At 51.8% G+C, this 20,117-nt stretch overlaps 2 protein-coding genes across 2 annotated transcripts; both read right to left on the reverse strand.

Annotated features, from left to right (window-relative positions):
• Positions 1 to 278: 278 nt before the first annotated feature.
• LOC119806465 (sperm flagellar protein 1-like) lies at positions 279 to 5,512 on the reverse strand. The gene is made up of 7 exons (XM_038318185.1): positions 5,377 to 5,512; positions 4,848 to 4,959; positions 3,739 to 3,889; positions 3,175 to 3,376; positions 2,762 to 2,849; positions 2,583 to 2,679; positions 279 to 413 (listed from the first exon to the last, which is right to left on the reverse strand). Exons 1-7 carry the CDS (start codon positions 5,510 to 5,512, stop codon positions 279 to 281), a joined length of 921 nt encoding a protein of 306 aa, XP_038174113.1.
• A 357-nt stretch (positions 5,513 to 5,869) lies between these two features.
• Adam8 (ADAM metallopeptidase domain 8) lies at positions 5,870 to 20,117 on the reverse strand. Its single transcript, XM_038343308.1, has 25 exons — positions 20,024 to 20,117; positions 18,971 to 19,080; positions 17,932 to 18,008; positions 17,738 to 17,816; positions 17,587 to 17,663; positions 16,877 to 17,060; positions 16,581 to 16,643; positions 16,431 to 16,499; positions 16,047 to 16,213; positions 15,797 to 15,878; positions 15,399 to 15,547; positions 15,139 to 15,316; positions 14,755 to 14,844; positions 14,459 to 14,648; positions 14,301 to 14,376; positions 13,925 to 14,090; positions 13,406 to 13,483; positions 12,956 to 13,049; positions 12,365 to 12,479; positions 11,574 to 11,733; positions 11,065 to 11,118; positions 10,740 to 10,793; positions 7,094 to 7,168; positions 6,775 to 6,849; positions 5,870 to 6,352 (listed from the first exon to the last, which is right to left on the reverse strand). Exons 1-25 carry the CDS (start codon positions 20,061 to 20,063, stop codon positions 6,302 to 6,304), a joined length of 2,553 nt encoding a protein of 850 aa, XP_038199236.1. The 5' UTR covers positions 20,064 to 20,117; the 3' UTR covers positions 5,870 to 6,301.

Raw genomic sequence — 20,117 nt, forward strand, 5'->3', positions numbered from 1 at the left:
AGAAAACTCTAGTGTGGCTGTCACTGGGGCGACATGGTTAACACTGCCCACCCACCCTGGAAGGCGACCCTGAGACATTGCCCATCCCAGCACCTCGTGAGCTCACAAGTGTGCAATCAATAATGATGACAAGACACTGGGGGATTGGGAGAACCAAACTCCAATCTGTCCAAATTTGGCCCCGGCCCCAGGGTGCTCTGGCCTTTACACCTGTTCTGCATTCACTTGTCCCACTCTGAAGCCGCCTGGTCAGTGAGAGGCTCCAGCTGGGCTCGGGGTCAAGGTCTGAATGACTCTGGATCGGGCCCCCTCCAGCTCTGATGCTCCTCGGGCCCAGATCTCATCATCTCCCAGATCCGTTGGTCCTTCAGCTGTACCAGATACTCCAGCCTCATCACCTTCATCTGCAAAATCTTCAGAAAGTACACAAGTCTGAACATAGCCAGAGATGCCCCCTACATACCAGTTAGTCCCCCAAGCCTAGGTCTCACGGTTAGGGGCTGGATAAAAGGCTCTTTGTGGGGGCACTGAGAAAGATGAACACCAGGATCCTTGGGGAAGATTCTACAGCCAATGAGCCTGAGGAGCTTAGGGGGCTGGCAGGCCAGGAAGGGCTGGGTTTTCCTCCTGTTCCCTGCTGGGATCTCTCTGACCTCTCTGTCTACTCCCTCTGTGTCAACTAGAAGGACTAGATTCAGGGCAGGGCAGAGAGGGAAGGGCAGAGAGGGCAGGGCAGGGCAGGGCAGGGCAGGGCAGGAGCCTTCTCTGCTTTGAACCCAGCCGAGGACTGCTAGGCTCAGGTATCTAAGGTTCCTCCACACCTGTTTCAAGGACGACCTTGTCTCAAACCTTCTCCTATCAGAAACATAGACCCCACCACACTCCTCAGGCAGAAAAAACGGGATCTACCTCATTCCCAGGTAGTGTGAAGGAAGGAATCTGTGGAGCCAGGTGGGGAGGGAGCCAGCCTCACAGCAGACAATACAAGTGTGACGCTGTCTATAGCCAGTATATAAAGCCTATTTTCTAGACACCTTCCTATGACTCCTTATTCAGTGACAAACTGAAAAGCCAGGGAGCTGTGGCTAGGCCCAGCAATCGAATCCATCCCATGTGGCCCAGCCACATGCGTGATACATCCTGTCACCACATATTTTTCCTATGACTCCCGGTGTCTCTTCAACTCCAAAGTTGTGTATCTCACTTAGTGGCCACTTACAAGTGGTACTCAACCCTTAAATGGCCAGTTGAGTGTCAACCCTTAAATGGCCAGTTGGGTGTCAACCCTTAAATGACAAGCTGTTCTGTTTCCTCTCTGGGTCTCGAGTGAAGAGTTAGTTCCCTTGGTCAGCATATGAGCCTGGGCGGCAGTGGGGCGAGCTGGGCTGTGAACAAGCAGGGCAGACGGAGGCAGCAGCTTCAGTTCTCCTTACTGCTTCCTCTCTTCTGCTCTGTAGCTCCAAAGCCACAGTGATATCACATCACTTTCCTGTTTTCACAAGAAGATAACTCATCAAGATTCGGGTACAAGTGCAAGAACTGAGATGGTATCGCAATTTCCGACAGCCCCTGTGACTCTGAGGCCCATTGGCCCAGACTGTCCACTCTTCCTGGTTGTCTTAGCTCTTGTAATCCCGGGGACCAGGAGAGGGAAGAAACAGCAAGGGGCACTGGAAGTTGCTGGTGAAAGAGTAGCAGGACAGATGTGTCTGCAGAACCGAATGAATGCTCTACCTCAGAGAGTGAGTCATGCACTGCATTCCCCATATATTGCAGAACTGGGTGTGTACTCACAGAGCCAGGAGTTCATCCACAGACCCGGAGGTGCATCTGCAGTACCAGGTATTAGCCCACACAGCATGGCATACACCACAAAATCAGGTGTGCACGGCAGAACCTAGATATGCACTACAGGATCAACTGTGTATCCTAAAGCCAGATGTGCCCTGCAGAGCTAAGTGTGTTCCATAGTACCAGATGTGTACCAAAGCCACGTATGCATGCACATCTAAATGCTCACTAGATTCTCCATGTGGGTTCTTTCCAGGGCCCTGGTCTTTGGGGATGGGAAGAAAGATGGGGCCCAGTTCAGGCTAGTGGGAGGTAGGCAGGAGCTTCTCCAGTAAGCGTCCCCTTTTATGTGCTTTTCAGATGCTCACCCAGAACCTGCTTCCTGAGATGGGCTTTAGTCCATACAGCCATCCTGTACCCCTGATCTGAACTTGAGTGTGGTGTGGATAAATAAATAAATAAATAAATAATAAATAGATAAATAAATAATAAATAAATAAATAAATAATAAATAATAAATAAAGCAGATGATGAGTGCATCAGGGAACCACCATATCATTTCTGCCTCAGAGAAGGATTAAAATGTTCCACAAACTGTTTCCTAAATAACCCTAAGAATGTCGCTTCTCTCTGGTCAGGGCCCTGCACTCCCCTTATGCCCTTCACTGGGTCAGTGCCAGCTCTGCAGAAACTCAGCCAAGGAGTCTGAAACTGGGGCAATGGGTCCCTCTGCATCCTTGTCTTGCAGTTCAGATGGTTCAGGCAGCAAGGGATGCCCAACAGGACCATACCTTGACTGTCTCCTGCAGAATGGCTATTGCTTGCTCCTTATCCTCCAGCTGCTGCTGGATGCCGGCCAGGTGATCCCAGAGCCCTTCAACTGGGTCCCTGAAAGGTAAACACTGACCTTTAATCCAGGATAGGGATCATGAGGAGTTGGGCAGGGAGAATTTGAGAGATAAGGGTTCACCCTCTGCAAGCACAGCAGTCCATTCTCTCCGGATCCTTTTGACTCTGAAGGGTCTTCGTGCTGACGGGGGTTGGAGGGCTCTGTAGGCCTATATGACAAATAGACACCATCAGCTGAGGACCCTGCTTCCGACTGGCCCCTACCAGTGATAGTAAATATGGATGAGGGGACATGGTTTACATAGAAGGTAAAGCAAACCCAGGATCATCATAGAAGGACTTGGTCCTAGCCTGGTGTCAGGGCCCTGGCAAGCTTGGAAATGGTTTCCTTGCATGACACACAGGCTCCCCCTTGGATGGTTGCTCTCTGGGTATTGATGGAGCCAGGACCTTAAGTATTCTGCCTACACAAGTGAGGGTGCCTTCCTCAGAAGCCGACTAGCCCCTCTAGGCCCAGGGTATACCACAGCATACCTGCCCTCTTTTGAAGATTTGTGAGCTCGTGATTGTCATGTGTCCAGCCTTCAGGAATGCAGCGACGTTCTCCATAGGAGTCCCAGAGGGGCTCTGACAAGCTGCTATTATCCACATTAAGATTTTGAGTCCTAGTGGTATATGAGTGGGTGCTTAGCTCTCCCCGAGGTCGGACAGCATCCACACTGGAGAGGCCTGGTTCCTGCAGAGTACAAAAGTTGGGAGGTGAGGTGTAGCAGGGTTGCACATGTCTGGTCTCCACTCTGGGTGGGGTCTGTGAACAAACTGCAGAAGAAGAGAGGGAAGGACTTAGGGTGGTCGCAGTTGGAACAATTCTCAAGCGCTTTCACTGTCTCAGGTAGGTGGTTCAGGCTGGGGAGGAGATGGGGGTCTGGGAAGATCCCAGACAGCAGGAAAGTCAGGAATGAGCCTCAGTGGCTACTGTGACCTCATGTATGGACTTCGTTTCTCTGTTTTATTCTCACACAGGCAGATCGTCTGACTGTGCTCAAAGCGCAGCAGGCACAGCCCACTTGGAGGCTGAGCTGATGGGCAGACACTTACAGCTGCACCGGCCGGGCCTCCGTGAGCGGTGCCGGCCTCCATTTTCTCCTTCAGCGAACACAAGATAGACTCGATAACCCCAGGCTTGTTGGACACCACCTTTTGGATATCGGCCTCTGAGATACAGAGGTGCAGCTTTTGAAAGACTTTCCTGCAAAAAAAAAAAAAATGGGGGTGCACTCTCAAAACAGTGCCGCCAAGGGCTGGGAGTGGAGCCTTCCAGCCACAGGACAGCATCTAGCTTTCTCAGAGAGGAGAGGCTAACAAGGTCTCCTCTTTGCTCTGGCTGTCTCCTTCATGGCCTAGTGGGCCTGTGTCTCAGGAGATCATAGAACACTTGATGCACTCTGTTCCACCAGGCCAGGTTCTCTGCACCCAACCTTGTTTCCCTGACTGCTTGCCCTCTGCTCTGGAAGTCCTGTTGATACAGCTAGACAGTGCCAGAACTCGGCGGCTGGGCCCGCTCAGGCATGATCACCTCCCTTGAACCTTCATTCCAGCTCTCACCTCTTTTTTTTAAATATTTATTTTTATTTATTATGTATACAACATTCTGTGTGTATGCCTGCAGGCCAGAAGAGGGCACCAGACCTCATTACAGATGGTTGTGAGCCACCATGTGGTTGCTGGGAATTGAACTCAGGACCTTTGGAAGAGCAGGCAATGCTCTTAACCTCTGAGTCATCTCTCCAGACCCCAGCTCTCACCTCTTAAACATAAGTTCAGGCCTGAGTCCTTCAGTGCCCCCAATCCAATCTGAGCCATTGTTGGGGGGCTCTGACGTCCCCCATGCAGCACCAACACGTTGCTCTGCTCAAGCACCTCCTGGGTTCCCTCTTGATTTGACTACGTCTGACATGCCCATCCTACTCTGGTTGTTCTTGGTGTCATGTAGCACGACAGACACACAGGTAGGGGCTTGTCCGAGGACAGTTTGGGAGGTGGAGTAAAATGTGCCTCCAATAAATCTGTGAGAGATCAGGCTACCTGGTGGGCTGTCCCATCAGGGAGTCCCCAGGAACCCTGGTTGTGGCATAGTCAGAGACCCGCAGCTGGAAACTTGTCGGGAAGGGGCATTAGAGAGTGTCCCTGGGTCAACCATGCCTTGCCTGTTGAGAAGGCTCCAGTTGCTCAACTTCTGGTCTGTACTGCAGGCTGGTACGTAGCTATGCAAGTTCACCAGCCGAGGGTGGAAGTGCTTCACAATCTCGGCCACCAGCACTGTGGGAATGCAAGGTGAGCTTGGCTTGCTTGGCTAAGACCCCGGGTTGCAGCTGTAATCTCTGACCACAGGGGAGGCACGGAGTGAAGGGGGAGGGCACGAGCTTGTCTTGGGGAACCTGTGATTGTCCCTGAGAGTTCTCGGCACCGCACCTAGACTCTGGGACAGACCAGGGGGTAGGATGGCCTACGAAGTTACCACAGCGTGAGAGCCCAAGAGGAGCCAGAAGAGCCACAGGAGGCCATGTCTGACACAGCCTTTCCTAAGGAGCATGAGTCTGGACTCAGGAACCACCCCCCCCCCCCCCCCCCCGCCCATCACCGCCACGCCCCGGTATTGTGGGCGTTGGATTCAAGAGAGGCCCTTATCTGAGCCCTCTCGTCATCTGCCCCATCGCGCCTCGCCCTCACTCGCACCACCATCACTGAAGTCCCGAGCCAGATGGCGCTTGGGGCGGCTTAGTGGAAGCCGGTCCAGCCAGGCGCAGAGGTTGTGAATAACCTCAGGCGGTGGCATGAGCCCAGCAGAGCTATGCCTGAAAGCACTGAGCATGGTAGAAGGGTGTGTTTACAGAAGCAAAAAGCGGCAGAGTAAAACGGGAGGCTTCAGACTGTTGCTAGGAGACGAGGCACAGCCGGAAGGGGGCGGGGCCCACGCTGCACCCGGCCCTCCCTCGAGTCCCAGATAGGCTTGGTCCTCCTGTACGTCAGTCAGGGGACAGGACTAAATTACGATGGATGGTTAACATAAAAGAAGGTAGGCGAAATAGTTTGATCTGGTGTAATAAAAACAATCTACTTTTTAGAACATGGTCTGTAATCTAGTGATAAAATAAAATCTTTATTAATGACTAGTGTTTAGCAGTAAGTTAGACAACCATTCTGTTCCAGACTCGGAAATGAAGGCGATTCTGGTCCCATACACCCTCTTCCCCACGTCGGCTTTTCCTGCCTACGTCTCCTATGTGACTGGGATGTAGGAGATACAGGAACTGTGCAAATCTGCCCCGGCTTTGGGGAGGAGTCACTAGGTGAGGGAGGATGCAGAAGTTGCTGGGAGGGGGGCTCCTGGCACTTTGTCCACACCAGAAGACAGGTACACTCGTCACCCCAGCCTAGCAACTGCAGACAGGTGGCCTAAGCTGGCCAAGGCCAGTGAGAGGACACTGGTTCAGGTGGGCATCTGGACAGCAAGAGCCACATAGAGATTATTCCTGAGGTAGGAACAGCTGGACTGCAGGTCAGCCTGAGCGGGGGCTGTTGCTGACGGAGCATGTTCATAGGAGCACTGGTATCTCCAAACTTCCACAAGCCTGCAGTGGCCCTGGGGTGCCCTAGCTGGTCACCTCTTCTGGACAGGGACCTTCAGAGCAACTTTTGGACCAGCAGTGCTCTGCCAGGAAAAAGGGGAAATTGATGTTATGAGCATTTGGTCCGCTATAAGAGGTACAGCTAAGTAATTCCCATTTATAATTCTTTAAATTTAGATTCTCACTTCCCCTAACAGCAGAATTAATGACCCCGTCCACACAAGATGACTACACTAATACTTCATACATGGTGTAGACTCATTGCTATAGGAAAAGGAAAAAATGATAGCCCCTGATAGCAGCAAGCTCCGAAATGTTTTGACAGATTATAAAGCAGAATCAGTCTATTACTGAGGGTTTTTTCCCCATTTTCCTTTCAGATGTCAACAAAACTTACCAGTTAATAACCCTCCTCCCCCCAAAAAACCCACTCTAGCCTCCAGAGCATTGCCATGGTCAGCAGGATGTTGCTGGTAAGCTAGACTCCCTCTCTACGGGGGCTCACCTGAGTCACCCCAGGCGTGGTCCCTCCAGTCCCAGGCTTGACTGGTGGTGTTGGAGGTGCAACGTTTGGCTTGACCTGAGAGGAAGCAGACACAGCAGGTGGAGGGCGTCTCCCAAGAAGACCAAGTACTGCCCAGCTTTATCCTCCCAAGGCTGCCCGTCTCCAGCTGAGCCCTGAGGCCTCTGTCTTCACACAGCTCTGTAGGAAACCAGTTAACAACAACCCCCCCCAAAAAAAAACCCCACCCCTACCTCCAGAGCAGTGCCACAGTCAGCAGGATGTTGCTGGTAAGATAGACTCCCTCCCTATGGGGGCTCACCTGAGTCACTTCAGGCACGGCCCCTCCAGTCCCAGGCTTGACTGGTGGTGTCGGAGGTGCAATGTTTGGCTTGACCTGGGAGGAAGCAGACAGAGCTGTTGGAGGGCCATACCACTCTGAGGATTAAACCTGAACCTGGCAGAGCTCCTCTTCTTGGCTAGCTGTCCTAACCCATCTTGCAGCCTCGACAGTACCCCACGATGTTACCAGAAGCTCGAAAGGAAAGAATTAACTACTAAAACACATTTCTTTGCATTTCCACATTCCTAGAGAGGATGGTAACCTGGCATTGGCATTGGTTGGTTTTAGCATATCTTGAAGGCTTTGCTGAGCTTTCCTTCTGGGCGAGGCACATTTTGGCCTTCCTCCTCATCCAGTTTCTCTTAATCCTTGCTCAGAAATCCCTGTGCACTGCCCTCATTTTGCCTTTAGGATTGCTTCTAGGGTTTTCTTTTCCTTCCTTCCTTCCTTCCTTCCTTCCTTCCTTCCTTCCTTCCTTCTTCTTGTCTGTCTGTCTCTCTCTCTCTCTCTCTCTCTCTCTCTCTCTTTCTCTCTCTTTCTTTCTTTCTTTGTTTTTTTTTTTTTAAATTTTGTTTTGTTTGGTTTTTCAAGACAGGGTTTCTCTGTGTAGCCCTGGCTGTCCTGGATCCTCTGTAGACCAGGTTGGCCTTGAACTTAGAGCTCCACTTGTCTCTGCTTCCTGAGTGCTGCTATTAAAGGTGTGATATGGGATTACCCTCTGTATCCTGTGAATATGTTTTATTATCATTGGTTAATAAAGAAGCTGTTTCTGCCAATGGCTTAGCAGATTAAAGTCAACAGGAAATCTGAACATATATATATTCGAGTAAAATGTGCCTCCACTAAATCTGTGAGAGAGAGAGAGAGAGAGAGAGAGAGAGAGAGAGAGAGAGAGAGAGAGTAGGCAGAGTCAAAGAGACACAATGTAGCTCCCAAAGGAGGCAGACACCATGTAGACCCAAGAAGTGAGAGGTAACAATCCACAAGCCTTGTAGTAAAATATAAAATAATAGAAATAGGTTAATTTAGGATGTAAGAACTAGCTAAGAATACATCTGATCTATTGGTCAAACAGTGTTGTAATTAATATAGTTTCTGTGTGATTATTTGGTCTGAACAGCCACAAAATGAACGTGCAGCCTCTGTCTACAAAGGTGTGTGCCACTACCACCACCTGGCTAGACTTTTTCAGCTCTTATGTAAGTCTAAAATTAGTCCCCGGCTAAGCACAGTGATGTGCATTTTTAATCCCAGCACTCAAGAGGCAGAGGCAGGTGGATCTCTGTGCGTTTGAGACCAGCCTGGGCTACACAGAGAGCTTCAGGCCAGCCAAGGCTACATAGTGAGGCCCTGACTAAAAAGCAAATAAATTAATAATTCCCCTCTTCCCTCCAGAAATGGAAAAAGAAAACCAGAAAATCACACCTATAATACCAATACTCAGAGGCTGAAGCAGGAGGACTGCCATGAGTTTAAGGGCCAGCCTGGGATACACAGTTAGTTCCATATCAACCTGGGCTAGAGTGAGACTAAATTTAAAAAACAAAACAAACAAAAACCAGGGGCTTGTAGGATGGCTCACTGGGTAAAGACACTTGTGCAAGCATGACAATCTGAGTTCAAGCTCTGCAGCATATGTAAAAGTGGAAGGAATGAACTAGTTCTACAAAGTTGTCCTCTGATCCTGCTTGCATGCTATGGCATGCATGCACACATCACAGCACACCACACACAATAATAATGATAATAATTAATAATAATAAACAGCAGTAGCAGCAGCAGCAACAGCAGCAGCAGCAGCAGCAAGGGCCACTCAGACCGATCACCCAGTAAAGGTGCTTGCAGCACAAGCCTGACGACCTGAGCTTGAGTCCTAGAACCAAGTAAAAGTTGACCTCCATGTGTGCATACATGCCCACGTACATCACACACACAATAATAAATAAATAAAGGAAGAAAACATGAAATTGCTATAGCAAGATATAGTGACAATTGTTAAAGGCTAAGTGTCAAACTTTCCAGAGATGTGGAATTTTAGGAGTCTCCAGATGGGGACTGGAGAGATGGTTCAGGGGTTAAGAGCACTGGCAGCCCTTCCAGAGGTCCTGAGTTCAATTCCCAGCAACCACATGGTGGCACATAACCATCTATAATGAGATCTGATGTCCTCTTCTGGGCTGCAGGCATACATGCAGGTAGAACACTGAATACATAAATAAGTAAATAAATCTTTAAAAAAAATTAAAAAAAGACCTCTTGAAAACAGTGAAAGGAACGCAAGAACAGAATGAAAAGGTCAGGGGGGCTGTGAAGGCCAATGTTGGTGCTGGTAAAAAGCCAAAGGAGTAGATCTGCAGTGACTTATTTGCTGTGATATACCGACAACTTCCCAGAGGACAAACAAACTAAAAGCTTATGTGTCTGGAGTCTGCTGTTTATTGGATGTTAGAAGTATCAGGTGGCTGGGCTAGAGAGATGGCTCAGGTTAAGAGCACTGACTGCTCTTCCAGAGGTCCTGAGTTCAATTCCCAACAACCACCTGGTGGCTCACAGCCATCTATAATGAGATCTAGTGCCCTCTACCAGTGTGTAGGCAGAACACTGTATACATAATAAATAAATTTTTTTGAAAGAAAAAAAAAGTCTCGAGATGATCTCCCAAGCATTCATTCCTTTCCCTAGACATCAGTTCATTTAGTACAAAGACAGTTCCCAGCAAAGAACTCACTGGCATTCAGACCCCTATCCTGTCTTGGTAACTTTCCATGCTCTTCCTGCTAACAGCGTATCAACCCACATCCACTTACAATAAGAAGATAAGAAGTAGACAAACGGAAGGACACTCAGAAAACTGCCAACTAGCACTTTCCGAATGAGCAGTGTAGACTGAAAGCCACTTGAGAGTCACAAGTACCCAGAGAGCAGCTAAGGCCCTTAACAAGGTCTCGGGCAGAGCAAAGAACAAATAGTCACCCTTCAGGTCCCACAGGTCAGGTGGGCAGCTGACCTGTGCAGTTAAGGCCTGTGTCAGAGTTCAGGGGCTACTGGGTACCTGTCCTGCTGCTACCTTGCATTTGCTCCCTGGGACAGGCAAGCCCATGCACCTGCACACAGGTTCTCTTCTGGTCCAGCCATGACCCAAGAATAGCTACCTAGGGCTGGGGCTAGAGCAGGGTCCCACGGATTCTCAGAAGTAGGAGAAGTTGGGGGGCATGCCCAGGAGTCCTGGATTGTCTGCCTGGAAGTGACTTCACCACTGTCTCTTTTTCTCCCCGTGGGTGTGATACCCAAGCCCACCCCAGGACTCTCCAAACCCCTACTCTACATGGGGGACAGCAGCCTGCCCGATAAAAGCAGGCCTCCAGGCCCTGCAGAGGTGGTTTCTACCAAGTGGCCTCCGAGACCCAAGACACACAGGTCTAAGAAAAGGGGTTCCTGTTCATCTAGAGGTGAGGAGCCTTGCTGGGAATAACTCCAACACCGCTTTAGTAAGTGGCTTTTTGAGACCTTCCAAATCTCTATAGCTTCCTCCCAAGGAAAAGCGTAGGATGATTTGTCTCTGGCGCAAAGGTCCACAGGCCTGAAGGAGGGGGGCGTCTCCTCAGAGTTAAGGCTGTCTCTTTACCTGCTTGGGTTTCAGCTTTGGGAGGGGCTTGGTAGGCGGGACAGGTCTAAGCTGCTGGAAAAAAGAGATAGAATCAGGATCTACAGACCAGAGCAGTTCAGGGATGGGGGGTTAGAGCAGTAGTACCCCCTCCCTCCCAGGCTCCCTGAATCCACCCTTAGGTTCAATCTACTATCCTGGCTAGGCAAGGGTAATTTACTTTGCCAGTACAGCAGCTGTTTTCCTAGGCCCCAGGCCCACAGAGTCAGCCACTAGACGCCACCTAGGAGGTTTCCATGTCCTCAGAACACACATGGCTGTTTCCCAAGGCTTACTAATTTGTTACCTGCTGAGTATAAACTGGAACTGGAAGTGGTGGACTGGACACAGGAGCTGGAGGCTTCAGGGGACAGAGGTGTGAGCCTGGGCCCAAGAAGCAGTGCTTGCCCCCAACCCATGTCCACCAGGTCCCCTGCTTTAGGACCCAAGGCTCTTACACTTCCCAAATGGTACTTCCCCACCCCCGCTTTCCTGCTCACCCTAGGCGAGATGCATGGCCTATCCCATTTTCCTCTCACAGTTCAGGTCTGAGAACCCTCAAACTCACAGGTCCATACTCCAAATATAGATCCTTAGAGGACACATCTTGATTTAGTCCCTCTCCTTCCCTTGGGGTGATTGAGATACTTCTCAAGACTCCAGGCTGTTGCAGGGCTCATGAGTTAATTTATACAACAGGCTTCACTATTCCTAACAGACTCACCCCTCCACTATCTCCACTGGGCCGCAACCTGAGTTCCCCTCTGTTCAACCCCACGAGCAGCAGTACCTCCGCCCCCAGAGGACAGTACTTACTGCAGGGGGTGGCCTCTTTGGTGTCATTGTAGGTCTGGGGGGCTGGTTGGTACAAACCACCTCTGGGGTGCCTGGAGGCCTTCTCTTATCTGGCAGGCTGCTGTCCCTCATGTAAAATAGAGGGTTGGAGAGCCCTCTGGTGGGCTTGGGTGCCACACTCCTGGGGAGACAAAGAGGCAAACAATGGTGTAGTCATTTCCAGGCAAAGAATCCAGGATTCCTGGGTATGCCCCCACCCCTACTGAGACTAGCATCTCTGCCCTGGTACACCCTACACAGGATGCAAGCTGTAGTCACAGGCACACGTGTGAACCCAGAAGGCCAAGGAGCAAGTCTCTTGACAGCTGTGCTAAGGTGTTTGGAGAATCTTGGAAAAGCTGTGCTTTGGCAGTCAGTTTGGGGGTCAAGATCTTGGTGCAGGGCACAGTAGGAACCTAGTGGGGCATATATGGCCATGGCTAGGGGTGGGAAGGTCATCTCAACTCTAGACTTACCGTATCCCTACACTGTCCCTTTAAAGCCTCGAAGGGGGAGGGGGAGGAGGAGGAAGAAAGGAGAGCAGCAGGAGGAGGAGAAGCAGCAACAGAAGAGATCCTGAGAGTCTTCTGAGCTTCCCACCAAGCCTGCCCAGCACCCAGAGAACCCCAAGGTCCACTGAATGCCTCTGCCCGGGCCTGCTGACAGAAGCAATGTTTTTTCTTTCTTAAGTAGCCGCAAAGCCACTTCCCAAGTGCCGAGTACAGGAAGTATGTGTCTCATATGTAGATATGTCACAACTTCCATGTCCTCACCTCCTCTGGACTTGGCTCTGGACCTTTCGGTAGAAGATGACACCTGCCAGGATGACCATCGCCGCCACCAGGATCACCAAAGCCACCACCACACCAACTGGAAGGCTCCCAGATGCTGTGTGACACATGGCCACATGATCATCCAGGACTGGGACCAGCTGGATCAAGAGCTGGGGAGGGCCCTTGGGAGCTACTGGCCCAAGGATCAGTCCCTTTTGACCATGTCCTAGTCCCACACCCCACATGTGGTCAAGTGCCTGAGGACCCCAGCAGAGGGCCCGGTACATTACACCAGTTCTTCAGGCGCTCCGGCAATGGGTTAGATGTGGTGAGTGCCAGCCCCACAGTGCCATCGTTGAGGCCTAGCCGGGCTCCCGAGGCTGCGGTACTGTGGACAGCCGCAGTGACCACTGGGGAGGAAGACACTGTGGGGGTTGTAGGGAAGGCCCCGGATGCCTGGGCCAAGGCTATCTGGCCTTGTTTTGAGCAGGACATAGTCACCTTTGAGAGGTAGAGATATGGGATCCCTCCTAACCACCCTCAAGCTTGGCAACCCGCAAAGACCAGCTCTTGTAGTCCTCAGGACCTTACCTGCTCGCCCAGCTGGTACATCTGCCAGCAGCTGTGCACAGTGGGGCGGGGCCCAGCCCGCATGGCAGTGGCACTCTCTCTTATGGTTGCATACCTGGAGGGAAAGCTGGGTCTCAAGGACGGGTATCCCACAGAGCAGCAGAGCAGGTCGCAGCACACATAGGATTCTCCTCCATCCACCCGCATATGTCAACCTTAGGCTTAAAAGGAGTCTCCCTAGTGACCACACTGGCCACTGGTCACGAGTTCAGTGGAGGGCACCTGTCCTACCTTAGCCTCAGAGAGGACTTGTTGATACCTCCATTAGGAGGATGTAGGCTAGTCTGAGCCCACACTGCTATGCCCACAGCTATCTCTGCCACAAGCTCCATCTGACAAGTAACTGGTGGTATAGCCTGAGGGCACCAGTCAGTGGGTAAAGCATGTCCTGAGGTCCCGGGCCACACGTACCCCATGGTTGTTGCACTTAGCAGAACAATTCTCAGATCTATATACACGGAGGTCCTGGCAGCGTCCGTCCATGCAAACCTGGAAGGTGGAAGGGGCTCTTGGGTAGCTGGCCTAGACCCCACCCCCACCCCACTATTTTCAAACCCAAAGGTCAGTCCAGGACAACTGGCATGTTCACACTCTAGTATAACTATGCCCTCATACTTGTGCGTGCGTGTGTGCGTGTGCATGTGCGTGTGTGTGTGTGTGCGCGCGCGCACGCGCACACACACATATGGGATGGGGACTCATCCATGAGAATGGTACTGGACTGGCTGACCCTGGGGACACCTTGGGTGTGGTGGTCTCCAGACAGGTGCCTCTGCTTGCCCGGTTACCTTGTCAGGTTTGACTAGGGGATAAGAGGTTCCACGCACATGCCTCCACCAGTCAACACTGTATAGGACATCATCGGAGACTCATAGGGGTACACTTGGTCTTCAGCAGCCTGGGATAGCTTTCAAGCGCTTCTCAGCTCACCTTCCCCTCCTCGCACTTGGTGCCCTGGAGTACCAGCTCATAGGTGCCAGTGTTGCCGTCTGTGCCGAGAGCGTGGCAGATTCCATAGTGGGTGGAGAAAGTGCAGTAGGAACGTTCAAGGGGCTTCTGGCCTCCCTCACAGTACAGCACCCCACACCGGTTCATTCTGCAGACAGAGGGCAGGCTGTGGTCACTGGTGTCCTGGGTGCTGCAGGAGGTGGCCCCAGGCCCTCTCCTTCCTCAAGGCTGATAGGTTTAGGTTGATGACTTGAAGCAGGGCAGACTCCAGGAGAGCCACCTGTCTCACAGAGCAGTCCTCCTCTGTGGGGAATTGTCAGTGAAGACATGCCGCCCCCAGCCCCCAGCTGTTACTTACTTGCCAGCGTACATACTGACACTGCAGCCCCGAAGGATGCTAAAGGTAAAGCAGGAGTCTGGTGCAGCCTGGGCGCCTGGGGGGCAGGAGAAGTTAGCCTGGTGTAGGTCACAGACACTACACAAGCTTGCCCCATCCTACGCTCATGCCTGCCTCACCTGGCCCCCATAGATCCTGGCACTGTTGTGCCAGTGTGGGGCAGCTCCCATCAAAGCAGTAGCCCCCCGGGCAGGGTGTGCCATTCTCTTGGAAAGCATCTTCAGGGCATGTTGGCTTCCGGCCATCACAGAACTCCTCCAGGTCACATCTGTCCCTCATGGGACGACACAGCTCACCAGCTGGCTTCACCTGGTACCAGAGAAGCTCACCATGGAACAGGTCCACATGATGCCTTCATGGGTATCCTGTTGTCCTGGGCTTGACTGGGGCAGATCCTGGGTGGAGTCCAACTTACCTTGCACTCATGACAGCAGGCACCAGAAGCACACTCTGCCCCCTTGACTAGCTGGCAAGTGGTGGCATTGCAGCAGGGGTTCCTACAGTCCTAGAAGGACAGTGGTTTGAACAGCTATGCCCTAGCCAGACCTGGCTCTAGGGTAAATTAGCTTTTGGTGAACTTTGGGCAAGGGGCTACAGACAAATTTTTTTCCGTTTCCTTAATAGGTTATTAGGGGCTCAAAGGGAAATGTGGTAACGTGTGATTCCCATGGGTTACATGTGGTGTGGGCACATAACATCAGGCCTGAGAGGCTAACCTAAGCAAAAAGGACCTTGGGTTGAGGCCTATACACTAATGCTGAGGCTGACCAGCAAGGGGCAGGGAGAGGGTGAGACAGACCTGAGGTGTACCACAGTCACACTGCTCTCCGTGCTCTACAAATTGGTTTCCACACACGGGGCCACCCACGAACCGGTTGACATCTGGGACATTGGTCAGGCAGCCTGTCTGGGGCTTCATCACGAATGACTCTAGGTCAACCTGGCTACACCTGCTGAATTTCCTTGGGAACTTGGAGCTAAGGGAAAGGGATATGACCATCAGGGAGTTCCACATGCCGGTCTGTTCCTTCCAACCCAACATGTCCCACCGGACCTCACCCAAATGTTTGGGTCATGATGCAGCCGCCACCCTCACGTGGCACAGGGCAGTAGCAGCCTGGGATGCTCTCATCATGGTTCATGCCCAAGTTGTGGCCCAGCTCATGGGCCATGGTAGATGCTACACCAATGGGGTTCCTGTCATGGTCCTATGAGGATATGATCATTAGTACTGTCTTGCTACCATCTACCCACATGCCCTCTGCCACCCTAGGTGTCAACAGGCATGATACTGCTTTCTGCTAATACCCTAACAAAAAACAGGTTCCAAATCCATCCCTGGAGTAGGTGACAGCTTCATGGTTTCTTAGGGACCTGGACTGACACTCAGTCAAGACCTGTGCTTGACTGTTCAGCCACCAGACAACTTGGTAAAATTGGGGGAGAGTTCCATTTACCTGGTTCACAGCTCCCGAGTGCCGGGAACACAGGGCAGATACCTTAGCCAGTCCAACAGTGTTGCCGACGAAATCAACCCCTCTAGAAACAGACATAACATGTAATCTCCTGGACATGGTTCCTGGCCCCTCTTCATCCCTTCACAGCTCTGCCCTGGCGTCCTGCCCTTGAGGCCAGGCCGTACAGAAGCCAAATCTCCAGGGCCTGGCTCTGTCTCACTGTGGTGGATGGGTGTGCAGGCCCACTCACGTGATAAGTTGCACGTTGTCATGTGGGTGCTGTCCTAGCAAGTTCTGTTCCCTCCAGTTCAAGAAGTTCTCCAGTGTCACATTGGCATGGTGGCTGATGTAGAACTTGTCTCTGCTCCAGATCTCCAGGCCCACCAGGACCACACGGAAATTGAGCTCCTGATAAAGCTGCAGAGGGTGAGATGCCACCTAGGTCAGGCTGGGGTTGGGGCAGGCAGGGGCATTACATCCATTTCACCACTGAGGGGTACTGAGTCTAGGTGATGGCCAGGTACTGAGCTCAGTGGAGAGCCCTGAACTAGTTCCCCTCTTAATCAGCTATCTTGCCCTTTCCACCCTAAACAGCTACACCTTCTCAAGTGTCAGCATCCCTGGGGCAACCTACCTTGTCCACGTGGTTTACTACCTCCAACACACGCTGGCGCACGGCCTCTCTGCTCCCCAGCTCCCGGAACTGAAAACATATGGTCTTTAGGCTGGGACCTGGTAACCTCATCCCAGCTCATCCAGCCCCCTCAGCCCCTGCATCCCATACCTCTTGGCTGTCTGTGACCACATACAACTCCACATAGCGGGGTTCTCTGGGTATCAGCCAGTTCTAGGGAAAGAATCTAGTCAGCATTCTTGGCCCTGACCCAACTTACCCCAGAGCCCAACTCTGTGCTGGGAGGCAAAGCCTAGACATCTCCAGTGCAGTGGGCTTTCTCTGTAGCTGCAGGATTGAACCAGGTCCAACCACTAGCCATGGAGCCTGCTTCAGAACTACAGACAGCCATGCGTAGGCCCAAACATAAGGCTCTGTGGCTGGACTGGCCAGCAGGGGCTGCTCACCCGGGGCTGAGACCTGTAGATTTCTAAGGCCCGAGGCCCTAGGTCATCCAGGCTAGTGTCGCTGACCCCACAGGTCCCAGCCTTCTCTTGCAGGTGCTTCTCCTGGTACATCGCATGCTGCCCCTCTTCATCACCATCCAGAGGCTCAATCAAGTGGACAGTGGACCCAACTCGGAAAAAGCCCCTGAAGGGAGAGTCAGGTGGACAGAGGGTATGGTCAGCTTGCCTATTAGGGATTACAGGTAGTCCATGCCTACTGCCTCGGAACAACCACCTCCCACCCTTGTGGGAGATGCCCAGGCTTGTGGACACAGGAGACAAGAAGGCACATGGGTTTGGCATGGCTGGCAATTCCTAATGGAGTCTAAGAACCCCAAACCTTCCAAACACAGAACGGCAAAGACATTTTTTTTCAAAGTCTCATGCCAAGGCCTTTTTTTCTTTATTCCTTTTTTAAGATTTATTTATTTTTATTTTATATGCACTGGTGTTTTGCCTGAATATATATCTGTGTGAAGGTGTCAGATCTTGGAGTTACAGTGGTGAGCTCCTCTGAGGGCACTGGAAATTGAACCCAAGTACTCTGGAAGAGCAGTCAGTGTTCACAACTGCTAAGCCATCTCTCCAGCCCCAGGCCCTTTTTTTTTTAACATTGCCTCAGTTTACCCTTCTGTAGAATGGGACTTCCTGCTTGGGTCTGCAGTACATACCTGAGGCCAGCACAGGTGCTAAGGCTGGCCGCTGAGCCCTGGTGCCCTTCCACATGGCCCTGGTAGAGGCAGTGGTCCTGAAGAAGGGAGAGGGTCATAGGTCCTACTGCCACGGTCTCACTGGCCCAGGAAAGGCTGTCCTGGCACATACCTGCCCATGCAGCTGTTCTGTCACCTCGGAGCCATTGGCAGCTGAGTAGGTCTCTGTGTAGCTTGAACCCAGCAGGTCCCTGGAAGGGAACCACTTAAGCTCCCTAGTTTCACCTTCCCCCTGAGCAGCCCCTATAAGGAGCCTACACTTCCCACTGGACTCAGGAACTGACTCAAGAGCCAGAATCTGCTTACCTGTTCTTCCGAAGGTGCAGGGTGAACATGTGTTCTTTGGTCCCAAGAGCATAGCTTAGATTCTCTGGGTACAGGCCCTGGATGGGGATTCAGAGTGAATGGCCTTCAGCTTATGGCCAGCGTTTCTCATAGCAGAGAGCCCCAGAAGGACCTCCCTAGGAGATCTTGGCAATTCATTAGTTTCAGGCAAGAAAGTAGGTGGCTGGGACCAGGTTGAGCTATTTGGGAAGGACAGGCAAAGCAAGTCTCCAAGATGAAGAAGAAAAACAGAGCTTCTTGGCCCCTTGAGCCACTTTCCCATTTGTTCTCATGATGATGATGATGATGATGATGATGATGATATGACATTCCTTCCCAGAGGAAGCAGGGTAGGAAATGATAAGGAGCCTTATCCAGATAGCCACTGAATCCAGGGCAACATGGGGGTGGGCAAGGTAAACAGACCCTCTCAGCAGCACCATTGCACACCTGGCTATGGTGTCCATCCTGAGGTTCAGGACAGGAGTGTGCTCTACACTCTATGACCCTTCACTCATATACCATGTGCACAACCAGCTAGCCCTAGGGACAGCATACACCAGGAAAAAGGAAAGCCCAGGCAGAGATGTTTCTTGAAGATCCAAACAAAGACAGGACCGGGAACCTTCCTGGAGGTCTATAGGCTATACTAGGTTCCCAGCCCCAGGAAATCCCATCCGGAGAGGTTCTAGTCGCGTTTACATAGCTTTAGGGTGAGCAGCTGCTAGCTAATCTGAAGAACCACTGCCAACTGAAACTGGGGAGTGGCCTGGGGCAGCACAAGCTGCTGTACCTCTCCTGGGTGACAGGCCTCTACAGATGGAGCCAATGGCCTCCAAAGGAGTGAGGCCCTAGACTCTGATTCAGGGTGGTGGCAGGAAGTGGTGAGCACAACAGGGAGAGACCATAGTCATGCCCAGACATACAGACAGGTTTAGGTACTGCAGCTGTGCAGAGCAGCCCCCAGAGACTGCTGGTCCTTTTACAGAAACAGGTTGTGCAGCGGAGCTAATGGACTCACCCAGTGGGAGGGCAGGTCTCTGCGGGAGCGGGACCGGGACGCAGTCAGGCGCCGAGGCCATACCACCTCATACTCTTTCACATAGGGCAAAGGGGGGCCAGGAGCTACGACTGCAGGAGAAAGGGGTCAGAAGGCACAGCACAGGCAGTGCTACCCCTCTTATCTGGGGAATCACCACATGGCTAGGTACCAGCAATGGGATCTGATCTGGTGGTCCAGGTAAGAGCTTTGTGCCTAAAATACCACCAGATCCATGGCACTAGAGTCAGCGGTCTGAACCTAGCACATCATGCACGGTGTCCCCATCCTTCCCCAGTGCCTATCTAAACCTACCCAGAAAGAAAACCCATAGGCCCTTGGTCTGCCTGCCAGACATCTAGAGTTGACCTGATCTCGTCTTTAGTTACATGATCAGATCTAATTGATTAAGAAAGCACACCCTCCCTCAGGTTTTCTTCTTCCCAACAGAAAACATGTCCAACAACAGATGAGGGACCCTCGATAGGCAAGCCCAGTTTTAGAGACCACCTATCCCAGAGAAGTGTCCTCTCTTGGCATAGGCAAAGGGTGTAGCTTCTTAACCCCAGACTTCCAAGACTGAGAGGTAAGAGGAGAGACCATTCCAGCCAGATGCCTCCTGGGACAGAAGTAAACTAAGCCTTCCAGTGGAAGTCAGGACCCTGTGTTCCTAGGGCGCTGGGACCACTGCATCTCTAGCTTCTGACCCTGCCCAGCTAGAGGGTCCAGCATCATCCATGATCCCACAGTAAGTGAACCTTGCTGACTGGACTCCTACAGCAGCCAGGGAAGCTGCCCTGTGGGCACCACACCTAGTGGTGCCACTCTGTAATCAGCTCAGGAGGGAAAGTCCCTGGAGCCAGCTTCTCTTACACTTCACTTCTGAAAAATCCAAATTCTGACCTTTTCTGTATCTACCTATTTTCTCCATACCCAAGAACCAACTCTAGGGAGGCAAGGTGACCTGACTATGATAACTGGCTACTAGGTCGAACACCAAGCCCTGAATGGGTTTCTTGAAATCAAATCACTCACCTGGTGTCCACAGGGCGCTGAGTAGCCAGAGGCCAAGCATGATGGATCTTGAGGACACTAACCCTAGAGGTTCCACAAAGTACTGTCTTGAGCA

The sequence above is a fragment of the Arvicola amphibius genome, chromosome 1 (assembly GCF_903992535.2).
Source record: "Arvicola amphibius chromosome 1, mArvAmp1.2, whole genome shotgun sequence".
NCBI lineage: Eukaryota > Metazoa > Chordata > Mammalia > Rodentia > Cricetidae > Arvicola > Arvicola amphibius.